Source organism: Bemisia tabaci, chromosome 6, assembly GCF_918797505.1.
Source record: "Bemisia tabaci chromosome 6, PGI_BMITA_v3".
NCBI classification, from domain to species: Eukaryota; Metazoa; Arthropoda; class Insecta; order Hemiptera; family Aleyrodidae; genus Bemisia; species Bemisia tabaci.
The window spans coordinates 44,721,114-44,744,733 of record NC_092798.1 but is presented as its reverse complement, the minus strand read 5'-3'; the positions used below and the strand labels follow the sequence as shown (position 1 = coordinate 44,744,733).

Genomic DNA, 23,620 nt, shown 5'->3' with positions numbered 1-23,620 from the left:
AGCTCTCCCGAAATGAGATACACAGGAGCGCGGGACTCGACTACGGCTTCCCCGTTCCGGTTGCGCAGGGAGGCGCGGGATGACGAAACACCACGCGCCGACCTCCCCCGACCCTGGGAAGGCCCCGAGGGGTGAAGGAGGTGAATGGTGAATGGGGTTGTAAATAAATGATTTTCACACAGGTTGAAACCTTTCTCCGGGACCGCGACAGGTGCCACGCGCCTCGGGCGACTCCCCGTCTCAACCAGCTGTTGCCCGCCCAGGTGAGCGCGGAGATGCCATCGGACAATAGACCGGCTATCCCTTTGCGGCCGGCTAATCCGATTGTTCCGATTATGAGTCGTTGGCCTTTTACCCTTGCGCTTGCCGGCTCAGCTCCTTCCAGAAGTATATTACTCTGTGCATAGGGGTGAAATTAACCTATAGAATATTACTTGCTTTCGATGAATTGGACGGAGTTAAACAGAAAGAAACCAAGCCACATCGGGATCGAACCGAGAAAAAGAGACTTAAAGTTTAGCTCCTGCATAAGCCTCAATGTAAAAGTTAAACTTAAAGTTTTTTTTTTTTTTTTTTTTTTTTTTTTTTTTTTTTTTTTTTTTTTTTTTTTTGAGAGCTTACGCACTCTAGGTATAGTTCATTGGCCTTAGTCGTGTAGACAAACAGCCACCGCTAAATGATGGGAAGATTACAACAACAACAGTAGAAACGGAAGTACAAAGGAAGAAACGAAGGAAGAAACGAAGAGAAACATCCATGCCACTCCACGGTGACAAGATCTGAGACCATCAAATCGTGCCACCGAGGCCGGGATTCGAACCCGGGACATCTAGGTCTGTGATCAGTTGCGCTAACCACTGGACCAACCGATGTCGGCAAACTTAAAGTTCAATTTCTGCAAAATTTGCTCCAAAAAAAAATTTGAATTTTTGGCGATAGATAGTAGAGCAGTGGTTGAGTTCTAAACCACTCATAACTCAATTTTTTCCATAATGTGGGTTGGTTCCTTTCTGCTTAACTCAGTCCAATTGTCTGTGACAAGTTGATGACACAATTTCAGCCTCAGAGAATCCAGGCGATTGGAAGATCAGCAGCTGCCCATCAATTTTGGGGAAAAGCACGACTTAAACTGCATTAGAAGCAATCGATGATCCAAAAAGATTAAATGCTTCGGAAAACTCCTATTTTTACACAGAGAAGGATCGAAATTTTTACTAAGGCGAACGAATGTCAATTATCATCGGCTATTTCTGATTCTATAACATGAGAACCTCGTGGGGTCTAAGCTAAAATACACACAGGCAATTTTTTAGTCATTTAGTTTAGCGTATCCAGCTCTCACTGAACTCGCTGTTGAACAGACATACGTTAAGTTACAGGCTTACAAGAAAAAAAACACTAAAAATGGCCCAGAGCTATCGGTAAAATACATGGAACCAGGAATTAGGTATCATTTTTACTCTTCTTAAAACAATATTATGTTACGAGCAATGCCATGTGGTCCTCGTCTTCAGACAAGCAGGACTACTCGATAGCTAAAATAGCATCGGGTCAAAACCTCAGTATATTTAAAGCGGAATGATTTTAATTTTTACAGGATTTTATCCAAATAGAAAGCTCAGAAATACTACAGCTATAGGCTGTAGATTTGTTGATACATTCGCTTCTGAAGGTAGTTTTGACAAAAAATAAGCTATATCTCAAAATGGTTACTTCGACGACTAACACACTATGGGACCAACAAAAAATAGGCAGCACAAGAACGGGAACGGGTGAAAGAATACACGAATGAACTAAACAAGGATTATACTAAAGACTTCGTGAAGTTTTTAGTCTTCCCGAAGGATTATGAGACATCAGACCTGCGAGATGACGGGGCAAGAGTTTCAAGATGATCGCACTGGAACTTTCATACTTTCAAATCCTATCGAAATCGCCTTAATAGAGAAGCTCTCATAGAAGTTCCGAGTCAAAGTTTCGTCGTAAGCCCATTTCACACGATCAAACTTTTCGTCCGACATAATTGGACAAAACGTTGGATGGAAAGTTGAACAAAAAAAATTTGATTTAATTACTCTCCGGTCAACTTTCCCAATTGGACGGAAAGTTGAGCGAGAAGTTGAATGTGGCGTCACATTCAAGTTTCCGTTCAATTTTTCATACATACATTAAGTCGCTTTCACAGCGCAGCCTCGCGCTCTGCGACGCCCAATCGCCATTGCCCCCCATCCTCCCTGAGATCATCACGCAATTGGAACCTTCTGATCTCCTCCTCTACCCCTTGTTGCCAACCTCTCACAGGACGTCTAAGCCGGCGCCTTCCGGGAGGAACCCAATCGAAACCCTGCTTTCAATTTTTCATCAAATTGTCGTTTTTTCTCGTCAGTTTAGTCAGTATCTCACTGTCCAACTTTTCATTCGATAAGTTGCATCCAAGAGTTGAAAGAAAAGTTTGATAGTGTGAATTGGGCTTTGAAGTATTACCTCCGTAAAACATTTCTTCTCTTGCGCCCATGTAGATAGCGCAACGGTATTGAAAACTACTGAAAACATTAAGCCGCCTCCGTCAAGTCGAAAGGAACTCATTGCGGGCATAAAAGGATTAGATTGGTGTTTACACACTCGAACAAAAGGGCAGTGAGTAATCAAGAAGAAACAAAAGGAAGTGTCGCGGGTGAGGGAAACCTTATCGTATTCCCAATAAGCCGCGGCTCAAAACAATTGTCAAAAGCGTTCCTGGTTTGTTTTTCCTACGGTTTCCCATCAGACGTTTTCCTTTCCTCCCGAGCTGGAACTTTCGAACAAAGGGGCGAGTAGGACGCATTTCGAACGATTTATCTCCGGCTCGGAAGCAATTATCCCTGTTCTACGTGACAGGAGCATTTAAACGCGCTTATCCGAGATTGATGTCGGCGACTAATGAAAAGCTATTTAGCGTTCCGAGTGGCTATTTGCAGACTGTTATCATGTTGCATCTTTTATCAGTCATTAACACGATTAACGTTAACACGGATGCTGCGAGCCTCCCGTGTCAGACGCTCTCGCGAGAATCCACGGCGCCTGGGGCTCGCGACATGTGCCGTTAGCCGGGCAGAAAGTTGCGTCGTCGTATAACAATGGGCGCAGTAACTCGAGCCGGTAAAATGTTCGATTCCGGCCACAATGCTGCCGTGCTAAGGAAAAACGCCGTATGAGCCTTCAGGTGTTGCCAAATTTCCTTCGACAAATCAACAATTTTCAGGAAAATTTGTGAGTATTCTTTCTCCGATTTTCCAGAGGATTTCGTACGTAATTTTATCTAAAAAGTCTGAAAATTTCAATGAGAAAGATGCATAATTTTCTTCAAAAATTCATGTTTTATTCGGGGAAATTTGGCAACTCTTGAATGTTCATACGGCGCGGCGTTCTTCCTTAGCACGGCAGAATGCGAGTAGTTAAAAGTCGATAGTAAAGTGGAAACAATGAGAGATTTCACGAGATCTGGAATGAGCACGAGTCTCCACCGAAGTCGAATGCATTGAGCGATGGAAAAGCATAATAGCGAGAGACGTATCGCTGAAAATCAGGTCCAGAAGCACAACTTTTGAGGTTCGAAAATTCATGTTAGGTAAAATTCCTAAGGAACATTAGTTATTTGGGCAGAAAGTCTGGGAGTCTTGATTCGTTGCTTCCCAGTTGAAGGGACGTCGCGTCGTTGCGTACGTAGCCGACGATAACTCGCCTGAAAACCTCATTTCTTCCCCTTCTTTTGATGTATTACTTGAGGATGAGACAAAAATACACGCACGAGGGGTGTACAATAAAAACTCGCGGGGTTCTCCTATTTTGATTGGTAGTATTGTCAATAATTGGGCATCGTTACAAGAGGCAATCATAATTGCTAACATGCAGCGGGAGAATTTTGATGATTATTGCGGTGCCCTCCTCATTTTCGCCACGCGGAACTCATGTATGTTTCCTAATGCGTACAACAGAATGTCATTGCTACATTCTCTTGTAATAGGCAGATTATTGCCCTCCTCATTTTCGCCACGAGGAACTCATGTATGTTTCCTAAAGCGTACAACAGAATGTCATTGCTGCATTCTCTTGTAACAGGCAGATTATTCATCTTTTGAAATTGTTAATGATGACGTTTGTTGTAAATGTAGCTGACATCTTACCTTAGAGGAATGAGGTAATATCTCATATTTGTTGTAACCATCAGTAGTTTTTTTTCCCAATCATTTATGACGATGCAACTTTTTTATTTTAATGGATAGAATAAAAAATTTAAATTTGCTTCAATCAAAATTTTCGCCACTGCACGCCAGTCGGGAAACCCCTGACGTGCGCGTGGACATCCTGCGGCGGGATAATCCTCACCTCCCCCCCCCCCCCCGGTGACCCTGCAAGCTCCCGCTCCCGAACGGAGTCCCCAAGCCCCCCTTCGGCCCCTCGGCGAGATCAAAGATCCCGAGCGATTAGATAATCTCTCACCTATCCAGTCTCATTATTCTCTAGTCGCGTCAAGTGTCTCCTGTCTCGTCTTCCTTCCCTGCTCCGTCCGTTTGCCTCCGTCTCCTACTTTCACTGGCGACGCGACGCTTCGATGACGCCATTGCTCCGAGTTAATGTACTGAAAAAAATTGAACGAGTCGCGACGCACAGTGGATCGAGTCAATTAGAGAGGTAGGAGATGAAATTTTTTACTAGAACTAAAAATTTTGAGGTTTATTTCGCCACATTTTAAATTTTAAGGGTTGCTTCCGAACGAAAAGATCACGAGAAAACCTATGGATCCACATCAAAAACCTTAAAGATTTGTATGAATGGAGTTATAAGCTTTAAAGGTTCCCACAATTTGTCCGAATTCTCCCATTGACTCGATCCATTGTGCGACGCCGGAATAGTTCCGGACGGATTTTTCCGCTGAGAAATGGGCAGTATTCGGATTCCCGCTCCACTTCCAAATTAAACGCTCAGAGAATAATTTTTGTGAGTGTAATATTGACCCTATTTTAAATTGTAGTGATAAAAAAACCACGACATAGGGTCAATATAAATTAAATGTTATTTTGACGTAGGAACAAATCTTAATAATTTTCTTTCGGGAGAGTACATCGATAGAGTCAGTATATTTTTTTCTTTTAAAAGGCACGTATGTCTCTACTGAATTTTTATAATTCTCTCTTCTTCAACTGTAAAAAACTGTTGTAATTGTGTTTTTTTGAGTTAAATCAGTTGCCAATACCAAACATACGGCCACCACACTAGCCTTTGGCTTACGGTGTCTGGCTATGTAAAATAAAATAATGTCCTGCATGATGGTTGCAATTCCTAGTTATGGGTAACGATTATCAAAAAATTACAGATGGCACCTCTGGAGGGCGAGTTGACACACTGGGAAAAAAACACATTGAATCTAGAGTCCAGATTCTTGAAAACATTGACAAGAAAATGGACTCTTGATTCAATCAGATTTAAGCTTAAATCAAAAGGAAATCCGCTCAAATTAAGAGGCTTGGTTCTTGATTTAAGCTTAAATCTGATAGAAACAAGAGTATTTTTTCTTGTCGATGTTTTTAAGAGTCTGGACTCTAGATCCAATGTGTTTTTTTTTCCAGTGCACCATCAACAAAGCCCAATGACGGATCGAGTTGGCATTTCTTCTAAACTCATCCTGTATTTGGTCACGGTCCACTTCATGTTGCGCTCTCTCGAGCTAACTTCACACAGGAACGTTAAAGTGCAAATTGTTCCAAAATGTTTCGTACTTTTACTCAGTAATTACAACTTTTGCAGTATAAAAACCAGCGAGGAAATGTATCGTTCAAAGGTCAAACTCTCCAAAGGGTCAAAAATTACTAACAGCGAGGAAAGAACTAAACACAAGGTAGTTTAATAAAAGCCATATTACTCTTTCAGTAGATTGTAATGTTAACACAGGTAGATTGGATACTATTACAGCTGCTACAAGAAATTTACAGCTTTCAAATCACAGGATTTCTCTAAATCATCTACCTCTGGAAATTCAATGTTAGAGTGCATGCAAACGGAAGAAATATTTTAAAAAAAGAGGGGAAAAAGGCACCAATTAACTATTCTTTGATTTTATCAACTCTGTATAAAACTAAGTAAAATACTGAGGAGCAAAAAAAAAAAAAAACTGACATATACTTATTTGAATATTCTACCTGCCATGAAAATTACTCAAAGTTATTAGGCATGCGGCGAAACAAAAAAAGGAATTGGGGGCAACGAAAATCTAACCACCAATGTACCTCTTTTTCAAATGATCGTGCTTGGAAAATTCATCCTGAAAGATGAAATATTCAGAGGGGAATGGCTTTAAAGTTGAGTTAGAAGCGTGGGCTTGACAAGGTACCAAGATAGTGCGGGAACAATTCACCTATTGTCGCAGATTTTCGGAAGGTGAAATCGTGATATACGGCGACCTGACAACAGTAATTGTGCGGGAGAGCGAATCCGTAAGTCTAGGTAAGTCGCGAGAGCAGCTCAAAGTCACGTTTCCATGCGATTGAAATGATCTAAAATTATCTATCTGTATTTCTAATTCTGGAGCGAAAAAGACGTCACAGGTCGACGGCGACCTAGGTCGCCGTCGACCTGTGACGTCCGCGAGCTCGCGGATGAACCAAAACGAATCAAACCTGCCTAGAGTAGTTCTCGATCAGCGTAATGGGACTAAATATAAATTGGACGTATTTCCGCCGAACGGAACTATGTGCATTGAGACATGAGTCCTGAGACCCATGAGAATATATGCATAACAGGGCTCACGTCATAATGCACACAGTTCCGTTTGGCAGATATACGCCCAATTGGCCGACCTCATCCGTTTTTCCGACTGATTCATAAAAGTTTTGAGACAGGCGAAAAGCAACTTTTAGAACTGCTGTTTGTGGCGCTAACCTGATTGAATGACATGGTAGAAATACAAATTATTCCTCACGTGATAAAAGTTGGTTACGGCAGAAGAAAATAAGTACGGCAGGAAAAATTCTTTTATGGGCTAAAAATTGGTACGCTTTTTAGAGCTCCATGTTTCAAGTTGCATCCAAGGGCGGGGACAGGGGGAGGGATAACACAATGGCTATCACGAAACGCAACTTCGGGATCATTTTTGGCCCCGTCTGGCCTTTAAATTAGGGAACCCGACGGACATGATCCATTCCTCTCGATATTGTCATAACGCTAGGTTGGATCGTTGGATGAAAGGAATTCGACAGTCAAACTTCTAATCTTTGGACTAATGTGCGATCAAATCTGACAAAATTTTATAAGACAGGGATTATCAAATCGTACGCAGATGTAGGAATCGGCACAACACATGTATTTCTTAGATGGGCCGACTTAACGCTTCACAAAACTACTCGTAAATACGACTCTCACAGCGTGTCCCAGGCCAGCTATTCGGCGAAAGAAATTGTGCAGGTTGAAGACAATAGAACTTGAATACGATGTCGCGTGCGTAGATGTCTTTGTCGCGCCTTTACTCGGCTGGGTATACTCTTAAGTATCTTACGTGCAGTAATAATTATCTTTCAAAGACTGGAGGAGCTTCTTCTGAGTTGAATTTCGAGGCCAGATTATCCATGCGTAGAAATGTTCGAATGAGAAATATTCAGAAATCGGGGATAATTGGGGACATTGCGGGGACTTTTGGGGAACGGTAGACACCCTGTCTACGGAGAGGGATTTGGGATCTCTTTTACGGCTCCGCGCGATAGACCACTGAGCGAATTTTCGCGTTAATTTGATCAATTTGTCTGGATTCGGTGAAATTACTAGCATTGGTGCAATCACTGGGGCTCTACACTGTCGTGCTAAGAGAAAACGCCGTATGAGTCTGCAGGCGTTCCAAAATTTTCTTTGATGAAATACGAATTTATAGGAGTACTTGTGTTTATTTTTCTCCCGATATTTCGAAGAATTTCATTCGAAATTCAATCTACAGTTTTTGATAATTTCGGCGGAGATGTTCAAATGTTTCATAGTGGAAAATTTCGCAACATCCCGATGTTCGACGGAGTTCTTCCTTAGCACAGCAGTACTGCAGACCCGTCCATCAGTACGGACAAATCGCCGAGTTTCTCGCCAGATTCACAAAGTCTCTAATATTTTACAAGACATACAGACAGAGACAAGAGACTCTTGGCGAAGCAGGTGGAAGCTTTTACGCTCGGGGACTCAACAGTTCCTTATGGACAGGACACTTATGGGGGAGCAACAGTCATCACTCTTTTTCGGCTGTTGACCTACCTTCATTCAAAAAAAGGTATGACTTTGAGACCCATAAAAAATGGCTCGGAGATCCATAATTTCTAACTAAAGTGACTTACCGTCTACAGCATGGATTTTTGAGCCATACTTTATTGGTCGTGAACCTATAAGCATGGCTCCACGAACTATGTTTCATGGCTCCATGATCCATAACTCGGCCGGCAAGTCACTCTTCCCATACTTGTTTTTTGAGTGCGTGCATGGTGGATGATGAGCCTCGGGTGACGTCATGAGCCAAAGAAGTTTCCCAAACTTCGGCCATTTTCAGCTTGTTTGTAAAACGAAACTGCCAACACATTGTTTAACATCATCCATGTAGGTTAGTCAACAGTAGAATGCTGCAGTCCCGAAAGTAAAAGCTCCCACCATAGCCGAGATAAGAGTGGTGAGTCCCTTCACTCTGAGATAGAGTTCACGAAAAAATACGGGTTTTTTTGGATCGTTTTCAGACAGCCCATCCGATCCAACGCGAGAATGCGCTTCCTAAGTGGTGATTCGCCTTATCGGGGGACAAAAGCCGTGGCCGATCGGTAAAATAGAAGCTGCTTTTGGCGTCGACCGGTGCTGGACTGGAGGCGGCTCGGCGCTACGGCGCGGGGCGCAACGAGACCGGAAGTAGTGCACGGCGTGCACTCGGCGGCGTGCAGTGCCGCCACCAGAAGCGCGGAGCGTGCAGTGCAGTTGCGAATCGGACGGATCCATCGATTATCGGCGCACGAACAGTCCACCGTCGGCCTCATCAGCAAATAATCCACCTACTTTCGGATCGGCCTCCACGACCCCCTCCCCCTCTCCCCGACCTACAGTGCCGTGCTAAGGAAAAACACCGTATGAGCTATCAGGCGTTGCCAAATTCCCTCCGATAAAATACGAATTTTCAAGAAAACTGTTGGATATTTCTCTTCAAATTTTTTAGACGATTTTTTACACACGTTAATATCTCAAAATTTCAAGGAAAACTATGCGCAACTTTCCTGTAAAACGCTATTTTTATCTGGGGAAATTTGGCAACTCTCGAATGTACATACGGCGTTCTTCCTAAGCATGACAGTACGAACCATGGGCAGAAGTCTCCAGGATCGGTTCGAAGCGTCTTCCGTTCTGCTTCATTAGCGCTCCGCTCTTTGCCTTTTCGGTTCGCTCCAGTTTTACTTTCCGCAGACACGGAAAGTGGCCGAGACTGGATTTTCTCATAACTCATCCTCAGACCGTCGCAACAGTATTTAATCATCGCAAGAACCATTCCGCTTGCTGAAGGAAACGGTGTATGAACATTCAAATGTTTCGAAATACCCCTGCGGGCTCATTATTGAAATTGATAGACATAGTGTTGTAAAATGTAATCTCTGTCTAGTTACAAAATGTAATCTTTGTCTAGATCGTGCTCGCACGTCCATCTTGGTTCACCTCGAACCTGATCAAATTCTGTGATACCGCGCTGGTGTTATCATGCTAGGCCGGCATGTAAAAGTAATTTTAATAAAGTAATAAGTCATAAATCCAGTTATTAGAAGTGTGATTATTCGCTTCATCACCTCCATGATATAGAACTTCAACACAAAGCGATCGACAAATAAGACATGCGATCCTATTGGTGGTGGCGGATCGTTCCGATGGGCAAAGGTGGTGGTTAATAGACTAACTAACGGCAACCCACGAGATGTAAAATGTAATCTCTGTCTAGTTACAAAATGTAATCTTTGTCTAGATCGTGCTCGCACGTCCATCTTGGTTCACCTCGAACCTGATCAAATTCTGTGATACCGCGCTGGTGTTATCATGCTAGGCCGGCATGTAAAAGTAATTTTAATAAAGTAATAAGTCATAAATCCAGTTATTAGAAGTGTGATTATTCGCTTCATCACCTCCATGATATAGAACTTCAACACAAAGCGATCGACAAATAAGACATGCGATCCTATTGGTGGTGGCGGATCGTTCCGATGGGCAAAGGTGGTGGTTAATAGACTAACGGCAACCCACGAGATGTAATTAGTCCATCAGTTTTCCCCTTGGTCTATGACAACCACCCATATCAGCCAATAGGATCGCTCCACGTTCCCTGTGTCTTCTATGTCTATCAATTTCAATAATCAACAAATAATCACCTGCTGCGCTGGGTAGGAAATTTAAATTTGAGGAAAGTTATGGTTATTTTTCTTTTAAATTTCTCGATACTTTCGATCAAGTTTGGCGCTCACGATGGATCAATTTCAAAAAAGACGCGCGCTTCGCACGCCTCTTTTCAGAGTCGTCTGCACATCTAGTTTTTCTTCTTTTTAAGTGTCCCGCGCATCCACCGCGGGAAGGAAGTGTATTTCCCGAAGTGGGATTTTTGTGGGCCGCTGTGCCACGAACAGATCTTCCAAAAACTTTCTTCACCTGACCCACTGTGCGACGCGCAGTTTGTCCAAAATCTTCCTTCCCTTGAACCACTGAGCGACGAAAAGCTTGTTCAAAAACTTCTTCCCCCTGACCCACTGTGCGACGAAAATTTTGTCCAAGAGCTTCCTCCCCATGACCCACTGTGCGATGAAAATTTTGTCCAAAACATTCTTCCCCCTAACCCACTGTGCGACGATCAGCTTGTCCACAAACTTTCACCCCGACCCACTGTGCGGCGGCCCTGCTCCGGCCGGCTCCCCTCATGCCGCGCACCCCTCGCCTAAAACTTTCAAAGCTCGCCATTTTTAAACGGCTCGGCCGATTTAGCTCAAATTCAATACCAAACCAGTCCTAGGGGAGAACTACCACCCGTAAAAATTTCAGCTCAAAATATTCATTTTCGCTCGAGTTATCGAGTGGACAAGATTTGACCTCCCCCACTTTCGAGCCCCACCCCTCAAAATCTATTGCCTCAAATTTCAATTTTTTTCCGCAGAATAGTAGTTCTAATGAGTCTCTACTAAATGCAAAAAAATTGGTCAAAATATCTTTCAACCTAAGAAAGATATAACTACTCAAAAATCGAAAAATCTTAAAAAGGCGGAAATACATACATACATACATACACCCTTACAAGCCTGAGTCGCTGAATGTCTCAAAATTATAATAACTAACTAACTATATATATACATACATATTTATATACACACATGAATTTGAATGGCATATATTTTCGTGATCTACGACCCGTGATCGGTGCTCTTCACGAGGTCTCGGGTCTGGGTCCGACATCATGGGAGAATGCAATAGTGTATTTTCTTCGGAAAATACACTAATATTTTCTTCGGAAAATACACTAAAAATGTAAACGCTGTTACTGAATTTTGGCCATTTAGGATTAAAAATTCAGCTGTTGATGGTGGACTGGGTGTTTAATGGTTAATTTCGAAGTTCTCTTCTCTGAATATTATGGGTTAAGCAGCAAAATTCCATCTTACTGTTACGATGAATTTTCTAATTTAAAAAGGTTGTATAGTTGCGTTCCACTCTCAAGGTTAGGTACAGTCTTCCTCTCGGTGAGTTGTTGACTTCCATCCTAGGAGTCTACGAGAACCTTCATCGCCATGCCTGAGCCTTCCTCTCGGTGAGTTGTTGACTTCCATCCTAGGAGTCTACGAGAACCTTCATCGCCATGCCTGAGCGGACTTCACAGCGGAAACGGAAACGAAATTCGAAATAATAAGCTGCATGTACTCATAATAGGAGGACACTGGTAACTCTCCCACAAACGAATCGTTCATTCGAGGAACAGCATTAACGCTAAAAACTCGTAAGCCCTGGACGTTATGGTGAGCACAGGAAACAAAGTTCCGAGAGTTTTTAAAAGTTTTGAAACTGAATGACATCGCGCGAGTAAGTTGACGAGAAAAATACTACAACGCATGCAAATGAACCCTGGGGTATGATGCAGTGAAATACTGCCGTGCTAGAGAAAAACGCCGTATGAACCCCCAGGCATCGCCAAATTTCCATTTATAAAACACGAATCTCCTGGTAAACTCATGAATATTTTTCTTCTAATTTTTCAGATATTGTTGTTTGCAATTTCACCTAAAGTTCCTGAAAATCTCAAAGAAAATTACTCATAACTTTCCACAAAAATAAACATTTTATTGAAGGAAATTTGGCAACTCTCGAATGTTCATACGGCGTTCTTCCTTAGCACAGCAGATATTGACGTTAGAGGTGAATTGTCATTTGTCTCCTCCTACATTTTTTTACGTTCGGTCGTTTATTGTTCCAAAATTTCTAGTAGGATATGGGTCAGGCGCTCTGTTGATGCTAATTTGCTCCTCATGTTTCGGGTCCGTAGCGTCCGCTCTCAGCTAACGAACTGTGCCGCATTGGGCATACCTACATTGTGTGCACCAGGTACATGACGCCATCATCACATCAGCACCGACGGTCAATATTTCCCACGTAAACTTTAATTCACCCTCTGACTAGGTAGTCCTTTATGCGAGCCCTTAGCTCGGTTTCAAGCAAATGAAGCATAACCCGTAATTAAGTCTGCTGTGAGCTAACTGTAGTAATAGAACAAATTTAAATTGGACAGCGTTTGAAAGGCACTCTGTTGGACCTTCATTCTTATTTGCGAGAGGGAGAGTAAATGACTACTGATTATCAGATAAAGAATAATAGATAGAGGGCACTTATAATTTATTTGCTTGGAGTATAATATAATTGCTTGGAAGAGCAAGCTTAGGAAAAATCAATATTTACAGCACCTTAAAAGTCTTGCACAGCTTTTCGAACATGCATTTCTTGAAAGCAAGGCGCAGATACTTGGAATTATTTCATAAGGATAGTCATTTTCGATTCTAATTGTTTATTACCTATTTTCCAGGTTTTCTTTGATGCTCCAGCTCCAGAGACAGACATGATGGAAGCAGGCAAAACAGAGCAAGATATTACCATAAGAAAGGCTAGCTTTTTGGAGGGTCTGCCTGTTATACCTGTGATTGCTGATGGTGGCTGGAACCGCAGAAGTTACGGACACAAGTATAATGCAAAATCCAGTGTTGCAGATAATATCGGGAAAGAAACTAAGCGAATATTGGACAATAGAGTCAGGAGCAAATATTGCAGTGTGTGATAGCGAAGAAAAAGAACGAGTCATGTCATAAAAACAAATTTCACCTTAATTGAATTCGAATGGTACTTTGCGTGCTATGGAAGCAGATATCATTGTTGAAGGTTTTAATAAGAGTGAGGAAATGCATGTTGTGTATTACGGCGTTTTTTCTTTCAGATTACTGGCTATCCGTTTTCTATTCAAAAAGCGCAGTCCCCCTTTAGGTTTCCCCCCCCTTAGGGGGGAAACCCCCCCCCCCCCTTAGGTTCCCTTTAGGGGTCCCCCTTTAGGTTGTAGGTTTCATACTGAGCATGATGCCAAAGTCAACATTAGCGCAATCACCCCACCTATCTCCAGGAAAAGTGGAGAGTTATCCAGACTTTGACCCCCAGTGGCAAAACACTCTCATACAGTTCAAGGCGTCGGCCGCCGCGGGGGCCGGTGAGGCACTTCGAAAAGTTATCAACACTGGAACAACAGCATCGGCAGAATCCATCGAGCAGCTTAAAAAGGATTTTTCTTAAGGGGGGACCTTCAGGAGCCCCCCAGCGACGATGATGAGGACGATGACAACGCTGACGATGATATGCATGATGACCCATCCGATGGTGACCCAAAACCACGGAAGGCTCCCAAAAGGAAACCTACAGGAAAGGGCCCAACCACTCGCACTAAGAAAGCAGCTAAGTAGACCTAGAATCATCACTCATCTGATCTACCTGTATATACGTTTCTTCCTGATTTAATGTGTTCCTATGTAGTCTCGATGAGACAAATTCAAAATTCCTTGTTGTAATTCTAATAAAAGATTGTATACCTATTTTTGATACAGTTCAACCATTTTGCATACTGATGAAAGATTGTTCCTATGTTCAGTATTGAAGTAATTTTCCTAATGGATCTCCATGTATTATTAAGTAAGTGCCAGTTGTTATGGCAAAATACTCTGAAAAAATGTGATAATGTCCACTTATTAAATTATGTGATTCCAATTTGGAAACCTGTCTTAAAGAAAATTTTTGTATATTTTGGCATTCTCTGTGATTCCTAATTTTGTAACTTTTGCTTATTAAAAAAAAAAAAAAAAAAAAAAAAAAAAAAAAAAAAAAAGAAAACCAGCAGCCGAACGGATCAGTTGTCATCTTTCGCTTGGAAAATTGGTAAGCCATTTTCACTCTTCCTCTCCGCTTTCTCCGCAGTGCTTCACAGCGGCCATCCCAACGGAGCTTCTCCGCGGGATTCTCTCTCCTCTTTCACTGCGGTGTATCACTGCGGGTAGCCCTTTGGAGTCATCTCCGTGGGACCTTCTCCAGCGCACTAGCGCAAAGCTTGTTAGATCGCCGCGGTGATTTCACTGAGGCGTTTCTCGGCGGACTTCGCCGAGCTCTCTCTTGGCTCATCCCTCACCGGGCTTCACTCGGTGAGGACCTGGTAGGTCCCCACGGCTAGGGTCTTCGCGGCGCTTCGCCGCGTGTTAGGTATCCCTCTCGCTGCGCTGTACGCGGCGGTCCAGTATACTTTTCGCGGTGCTGTCCACCGCGGTCTAGGATCTTCGCGGCGCTTCGCCGCGTGTTAGGTATCCCCCTCGCTGCGCTGTACGCGGCGGTCCAGTATGCTTTTCGCGGTGCTGTCCACCGCGGTCTAGGGCCTTGGCGGCGCTTCGCTGCGTGCTAGGTACCTCCCTCGCTGCGCTGTACGCGGCGGTCCAGTGCGCTCCTTGCGGTGCTGTCCACCGCGGTCTAGGGCCTTCGCGGCGCTTCGCTGCGCGTTAGGCGTCCCTCTCGCCGCGCTGTACGCGGCGGCTCAGATTACCTCTCGCGGTGCTGTTCACCGCGGTTTAGGGTTCTCGCGGCGTATCGTCGCGTGTCAGGCATTCCCCTCGCCTTCTCATAGCGCATCGCGCTTTACGCGCCTCCACTCAACGGTGTACGTGCCGCTCACGTACTGGCGTTTTCCGACACGTTTTCCTTTTTGAATATACGTTTACCAGCGAAAACATCTTTTATGTCATTCGTTGTTTTCGTAGTGGAGTTTTTCTTTCCTTCAATCTCCTCTTTAACCTCAGCAAGTACAAATGGAGCAAATCGATGATATGGGCTTTCTACCATTACCAACTGTAGACCAACTTCGTGTCATTATTCATCAACGTGAATTTCTTGAACTTTTCACTCACTATGAGTGTGTCCGCGACCCTATCGCCTTGGAGAACCTCTGTGCTTCTATAGATTATAATCTCGCCAAGGAATACGCCATTTTTATTCTTGACTTAGCGCGTTCAGAAGAAGCTATCGTTCCACACCTCGTTGATGACAGACAAGACAGCTCTTTAGACGGCCTTATTCGTGGAAATCAATCACGAAGTAAAGTTGCGATCACGGATTATGACATCACAGGGTATTCTGGTGGTCTAGTCGATGACCTTGCTGAAATTAGGCCTGAGTGGGTGCGTTTTGAAGCCCCTGAATCTGTTGACGTTCCAGAAAGAATGGTTGTAGATGATCAGAATGTTATACCTCAACCCAGTCATCAGGATGTCCAGCCCCTCCCTGAATCCGTTGAAGATATGGACGTGTCGGTTTCGTTGCAGAGCATTGATCCTTCAATAAAGTCACAACGCATTAACAACTGTCATGTAGAGACTTTATATGCTCGTTTAGTATCAACCGATCATGATATTAGTTATCATCCTATGTCCATGGATCCAGCACGGCGAAAAAGAAAGATAGATCAAATTGATCCTGAAGAACGACAGGTTCTCGAATTCGTCACACAGCGCCAAAAATTTATGTTGTGTATTACGATACGCTGATTGCAGATGGCGATTCAAGTTCGCTGACGGCCATACGGATTATGTGACAATTTTGCATGAATTTCTCATTTTATTTCTTTTTTGATAGAAATTTACATACATAATTTCCTCACGAAACTACAACTACAATGAAATTCTTCAATTGATATTATATACACTGACCACGAATAGTATAATACATCAATGTATGGTGCTAACTACAGCGATCAATTTGCTGTGTAATTCCAGATACTTCTCGAGTATAGGGAATTGGCGAAAAATTAACCTCCAATGAATACACTGTGATAATCACAAGATTTTCATACATGTTTCTATTTAAATTAATTTATTTATGTATATTTATTTTTATTATTCTGTGATTTGTTGTGTAATCGAGATTAAAATACATAAATGAATGTATAAACATATAACTCAAAAACTTCGAGACTTTTTCCACCGTAAAAAAACTCTAACCCTCAAGAGCCTCTCTGATACCTACGTGTTTTAAGACAATCCAGGCTAATAATTTTAGGAAACACAGTAGCTCGTATTAGATTTCAGGCAATGTTAATGAGACGTTCAATAGACCTATACTGAAGCGTCAATTTGATTTCCCGGAGAACGTGCAAAATTGGACTGTCCAGCATCTGAAACCATTCTGTGATTCCGTATACTTAATGCAAACAAATAGTACGATGTATCACTTATTTTCCACCAAGAGAAGCTGAGGGGAGTATTTCCGCACATTGCACTTCTTGTCGTATTAAACACCATTTGCCTTCTACATAAAAAAGGCTCCAGCCCCCTGAAAACGTTCACATGCTATGAGATCTGTTAATTTAGCTCTCTCCGACACTACATGAAGATAACAGTGACGCCTGTGAGCAGTGTAGGGCTGCAATACTTGCATGCAAGCAAAGTAGTATTTTCCAAAACAGAAGGCGAATCTTAACGACGTAGAACAAACTCCGTCAATTTGATGATGGCTCTAGGTGAATATATTCCAACAGTGATGAGGTTGATGTCGTCGTATCTCCAAAAGATATAGCGGACGGATGATTGATGTTGAATTTAGCACTCCAGCGCTTCCGGCATCGACTGAAATCCATATCACGTATTGTATACAGATGAGAAAGTACAAGTTGTATACAGTTAATCCTAAATCTATTTCAGATTTGAATGTGCCCAAGCATCTCTTTCTTATTATGGATTACTAAGGGGCGTAGCCGTAGCCCCCTTGCAGCTAATCGGCCCGACAGCCAGATAGAACTCAGCGAAATGCTATTCAGCAGACCCGGAGCCGTCTCAAACTCTATAGCCAGAGCTATACATATATGACGATTGTATTGCCATCTTTCGGATTTCTTTTTTACGAAACTACTTCTTTTTTCTTGTTTCAGTAGATCCATCGTTCCGAACCCTAAATGCCCTGTGCTTACTCTCTCGCTTACTGCCAATTGCAAGGAACACCCGAGGCCAAAAAAAAGGGAAGCGTCTCAAACTCTATATGTATAGCCAGAGCTATACAATTAAGACGATTGTATTGCTATCTTTCGGATTTATTTTTTCCAAAACTAGTTTTTTTTTGTTTTTTTGTTTTTTTTTTTGTTTCAGTAGATCCATCGTTTCAAACCCTAAATGCCTTCTGCTTACTGTCTCGTTTACTGCCAATTGCAAGGAACATCCGAGGCAAAAACAGGGAAGATTTGGCATCCATCTAGAATTGAGACGCAGTCAGTGTTGGTACACCCTGTATATGCTTTGGGAATGTTTTAATTCCGCAAGGGGTAGCTTAAAATTGTTTTGAGCAAATCTCGCTTTGTGTTTTTCTAGTATGTTTATTTGTCAAGTACTGGTTCGAAACTTACAAGCAAAAGCTTACGTAACCCTAGTTCGCAACACCGTGCTTACTTTGTTACCCCGTCTAATAGTTTTCATGCACACGGAAGTAGTTTTCTCCAACCTTTCTGAAGTCAACCGGAATCCACGTTCTTTGGGTCCCGATCTATTTGGTGTGTCTCTCCTCCTACTTCACCGGAATATTTCTATTCAACTGGACGTATTTTAGAGATCCGTCCAGGACCCCTCTTATCCACCGAGGAGTGTTTCCTCCTCTTTTTAAAGGTCTTGTCCAAACGAGGGCGGTTCGCGGAACTTGGTCGACGAACTGCTCGTTCGTCAAAACTTGTTCCCCGAAACAAGAGACGCTGTTTCCGCTAGCTCGTGCGAGCCGGAACACTTCGTGTATTTGATGCGTATGTATGTTTGATACTTCGTGTGTTTGATGTATATGTAAATACTCTTCGTGTATTTGATGGCGGGAATTTGGAAGGTTATGCGAGTAAATAAAAAGTTTTAAAAAAAACATTTTTTTTTCACTCACTTGCGACGACTTTTTCCATTGGCAGATGAGTTTCGAGCAACATTTTTTAAAACTTTTAATTTACGTGAAAACTTGTGCGGTAATTAGCTCCCTCATTTTATATTATTATGCGAGTAAGCTCTTTTATTACGTTTAAGACTTACATAATTTATTGTGGTCTTAGTCTTAGGTCTAGGATTCATCATATTGTAAATATTCCAATGTCTATGTAAAGAGGGTGAACAATAAAAAAAAAAAAAATATTGTAGGTAATAAATGACGCGAGGGTTTCGAGAGTGTATTTGTGAATCGTATTACAGTGGCGACGGCACCCCCGCTACTGTTAGAGGAGGAAGAGACCCAAAACCGAAGCGTTGGTGGACGATACCTAAGTAGACATAGTCAAGAGGTCCCTGAAATACCAGTGATTCGCACACTAGGCTGCAGAGGTCTTTTAATTTTAGCATGCAATAAGGGGTTGTGCGTGTGCGCGCGTTCTTTTCAAAATATATCTAGTTTTTTTAAGACTATGAGGAGGTTTATCCTGATGGTTGCCCGTGAACGTTTTTAGCTGGCTAGATTTGTACCTAATCGTACTGTGATGCATGCCAAAGTTTGAGGTAACGTTTAAGTCTTTGGTAATTATTGTTGAGGAAAGGTTAGTGAGATACAGTTGCGTACAAGTAAAAAGTAAAGTAAAAGACTGGGCTTATCCTTGCTGAATTGTGTTCTCTCTTTTCATTCATTTGCTTCCTATTGTATATTGACCTCGGGAAAGTGGATTTTGCGAGGCCATGACGGATATACTTCAACTTTATTTGTGGAAGAATATTTCGTGAATACATGATTCATTTTTTGTGTCTATACAGTATTTTTTTAAATAAAAAAAACGAAGTATGACTGGAACGACAAGTCTTGTCTGTCTTGTTGACTTGGAAGTCAACATTTTCTCTTGCCGTGTGCTGCATGAAGTGGTTTCGTTTAAGTTACATTTCCGCAGCTCAACAGCAGCCAATAGACACGGGTCTATCCTTCCGAGTTGGAGCCCAGTTCCATCTGGTCATCTTGGGCATGGGAATACTCGGGCCCTTACAGTCCTCGAATTTAGTGTAAATCCTCAAACAATCATCGAGGGTCTGGAGCTCCCGGAGAGGATTCCTGTATTCCCATAAGTTGCGACACATGTGAGCTTGTCCCGGTCCAATCATGTATGATGATTGTTCCATCCCGGTCACGTGGACGATAAGCGACCATGGGAGTTGCGGACATTTCGCCGTCACGAAACCTGCTCCAGGGAAAAGAGGATTATTTATTCTAAATGAAACGTAATGATTGATATTCGACAAGCATGTATAGAACGGAGAGTCTAAATAACACACTTTTAAATACACAAAAAAGAACTGTTAAACTCCTGAGGAAAAGAGAGCTACGCATGAGTATGATTTTCCTGCGGGAAACTATTTTTCCCGGAGGGATGAAAATAAAGTGGAAGACAACTTTAATTTCGATAAAGGTTCTCTAAAGGATTACTAGAATGCTGCCATGCTAAGGAAGAACGCCGTATGAACATTCGAAAGTTGCCAAAATTCCATTGATAAATCATGTATTTTTGACAGCATTCGTGCATATTTTCCCGTAACTATTTCAGATATTTTAGATTAAATTGCGTACAAAATTGTCTGAAAGTTTTGGAAAAAATATTCCCTATTTTCCCAGTAAATTCAGGTTTTATCGAATGAAACTTGGCAACGTCTGAATGATCATACGGCGTTCTTCCTTAGCACCTCAGAATGGAACTGAACGTTGGGGGGCATCTGCATTCTGACATGATCTGGGTTGAATTTCTGACCTTTCAAATAAAAAAAGAGAAATAAATAAAGACAAAAGGATAAATACAAATGAATGGATCGCTCAGTGAACATTAAGGTACGAGGGGGGAGGGGGGTCGGAAATTTGGGAAAAACGTCCTATTTAATTTATGGATGGCCCCTAAAGGAAATCATTTATTGATGATATCTCATTAATTAAATATATTATAATGATAACTAATGTTGGAATAATGTGTATCCGTAAAATAAAGCTATCTAATTTTAAAGGAATTTCGTTGTTGATGTTTTTCCTTTTTACAGTCAGAAATAAATAATTTTCATGTGATTATTCCATGAATAATGTTTTTTTTTAACACTGATTTATTGTATCGTAAATACCTACAGTTTGTTTGTTCGTTTGTTTGTGTGTTTGCTTTTTTTTGTTTTTTGTTTGTTTGTTTGTTTTTTTTTGTTTTTTTATGAGTAACGCATCATCCGCCGTTTTTCAGTGAGTAAATAATATTCATGCAGTTAGAATACAGGGAAGATGGACAATCAATGGGTATAAGCACCAGTAATTGATCAAGATCTCCAGGGTTTAATTTTTCACAATCAGCAGATTGTAAAATCAATTTAAGTTAAAATCATATCAAAAATATATTTCAGATCAAGGAGACGAGAACCTAACAATCCGATTCCTGCGCTCCAATGAGCCGCAGGAAACGGCGGCTCCGGCTCCGCCCCGCCCCGAATTCACACGCCATTATCACCAGCACCAAAGCAGCCGTTCAATTCACAGCCATTCGCAACACATACAGACCTTCTCACCACGATTCTCACCCCAGCAGCAGCCATAAAGGCAGCAGAGGACCTCCGCCTAGAAAAATGGAGCTCTTTACGCGGAAATGGCTGAGCAATAGAGGAAAAAAGCAACCTGACAACAAGCAGCCTGCTCAGACGAGGCTGGAGGGGATGCAGACCAAGTTCCGCATCGAAAGGGAGCCATCTCCTCCACCTCGTCAGTTGGAAACGTTATTTAATTTATGAGGGGGTAAGGGATGCCTTACGGTGAGTTACGAGAGGGAGGGGGGTCGGAAATTTGGGAAAAGTGTCCTATTTAATTTATGTATGGCCCCTTAAGGAAATCATTCCTTGCGATGAGTAACGCATCATCTGCCGTTGTTTAGCGAGTAAATAATATTCATGCAGTAAGAGTATAGGGTAGATGGACAATCAATGGGTATAAGCACCAGTAATTGATTAAGATCTCCAGGGTTTAATTTTTCACAATCAGCAGATTTTAAAATCAATTTAAGTTAAAATCATATCAAAAATATGTTTCAGATCAAGGAGACGAGAACCTAACAATACGATTCCTGCGCTTCAATTAGCCGCAGGAAACCCCGGCTCCGGCTCCGCCCCGCCCGGAATTCAGAAAATCTGGACACCACAGCCACTCTAATTATTCACACGGTCACCGAGGCTCTAGTTATCACGCTCACCACAGCCACTATAGTTCTCACGCCTCAAGAACCACCACCAGAGGACCACCGCCAGCCCCCCCAAAAATGGAGCTTTTTACGAAGAAGTACAGAAAAGGAAATGAGAAGCTGACAAGAGATAGCCGCCTGTCAAGCCAGCCTGCTCAGACGAGGCTGGAGGGGATGCGGACAAAGTTCCGCATCGAAAGGGAGGCATCTCCACCACCTCGTAAGTTGGAAAAGTTAGGTTTCCTTTCCGATTTTTATCTTTGTGTCTTTCTCGTTTAGCTTCTTATCAATGTTGGTTTTATTTTTCCCCTTAAAAAATACGATATTAGGTATATGTTCCTTTTAAGAATGAAATGCTTTTTTTTTTAATAAATGAAGAAGAAAAAAATGAGAAGGCAAAAAGGATGCGATTTTCAATGAGTGATTAATGAACCATTACAGTAAAACAAAAATGGGAGAGAGTCAGGGATTTTCCGAGAAACTTTCACTGCACATTGATTGAGGAATATGATTGGTTTGATTTTCAGTTTTTATTCTTATAATTTTTAAATTAAGTAGTTATAGTTAATTTCATGACGTATACTTATTTTGTGTCGCCCTCATGCATACGTTAAAATGAAATCCCATTTTACCCTGAAGACGACACCGGAGGACCCAATATAACCTCCAGTTAATTACAATCGTACTCTCAGTTTCGACCTCAAGTATAATAGTGGCACACGAAAAATAAAATGTATCAAAGCGACAATATGCACATTTTTATTTCATGTGGTTAGTATTTACTATTTACACGTATTCAAAAGAGATACCAAGATACTCACGTAGAAAAATTGTTAGAACTAATGTGCCAAAGTAAAAAATGCGCATCGTGAGTTTTCATACCACACTAGACTTGGTAAATGAACGGAGCTGTGAACGAATGTGGGAAAGAGCCTCAGGCTCTATCAAAGTGTATGAACACCTACAAAAACATATTTATAGCCTAGATATTGATTTACGATCGTCAAATGGTTTAAAGAATGGGTGGAAAGCTTCCAAAGGACTTTTTTCCAAAACCGCACGATACAAATGGAAAATATAGAGACTCTCGCGCTCAAATATTTCGAGTGGTGTCAAGTTGAAAAATGAGCACATGCCAAGAAATCTAGAGGGCAAAAAATATTGCAACTTCAGGGATCAACCTTGAGTATAACACGTGAACCGGGGAAGAACTCCAGTTTGAATAAATTTATATCGTGGAGCTGCAAAACTATGCATCAGGTTGATTAATGGTTGACAAGTGGCATGAGTATTGAGGACGTGTCAATAAGGTGCAAAATTGTAGGAATCGTCAGATTTTAGATATTTACTTCACTCGATCATTTTATTCGGTTGAAAGAGACGCAGAGAATATCAATAGAAAAATCATTCCAAAATGGGGGATCTCTTGCGGACACCAGAATTTTATTTTTGACAAAACCAGAATTCCTTTGGTGAGAAGAAAATTCTAATTGTTCCCATGAAAAATCCTTGCTGAGGAGTATTCATTGGAGATTATTATTTCTCATTATCCAATTTTTCTCTGCGAAATCAACATTAATGTCAATTTCTCTTGGGTGCAAAGATTGTGCAATTTCAGAGTCACAGGCGCAACTTTATTGAGAATTTATTCACATTTTGTCTGAGTTTTTGGTCGATGAATTCGAGTGTTTATTGCACAACATGTAATACTTATTTCAAATGGTAACGGGAGATATAGCTCTATTTCCTTTTAAACAGCCACCACACATATTTTGATGATTTCCACTTAGAGGTGAAAAACCCTAGTCGGTAAATTCAAACTCAGAACCATACATGAGAAGATTTGATAAAAAAACTACAAATTCA

At 41.8% G+C, this 23,620-nt stretch overlaps 1 protein-coding gene across 1 annotated transcript; it reads right to left on the bottom strand.

Annotated features, from left to right (window-relative positions):
* Positions 1–19,251: 19,251 nt before the first annotated feature.
* Positions 19,252–23,291, bottom strand: LOC140224835 (uncharacterized). Its single transcript, XM_072301573.1, has 2 exons — positions 22,576–23,291; positions 19,252–19,741 (listed from the first exon to the last, which is right to left on the bottom strand). The coding sequence occupies exons 1-2, from the start codon at positions 22,619–22,621 to the stop codon at positions 19,458–19,460; spliced, it is 330 nt and encodes a 109-aa protein (XP_072157674.1). The 5' UTR covers positions 22,622–23,291; the 3' UTR covers positions 19,252–19,457.
* Positions 23,292–23,620: the final 329 nt, after the last annotated feature.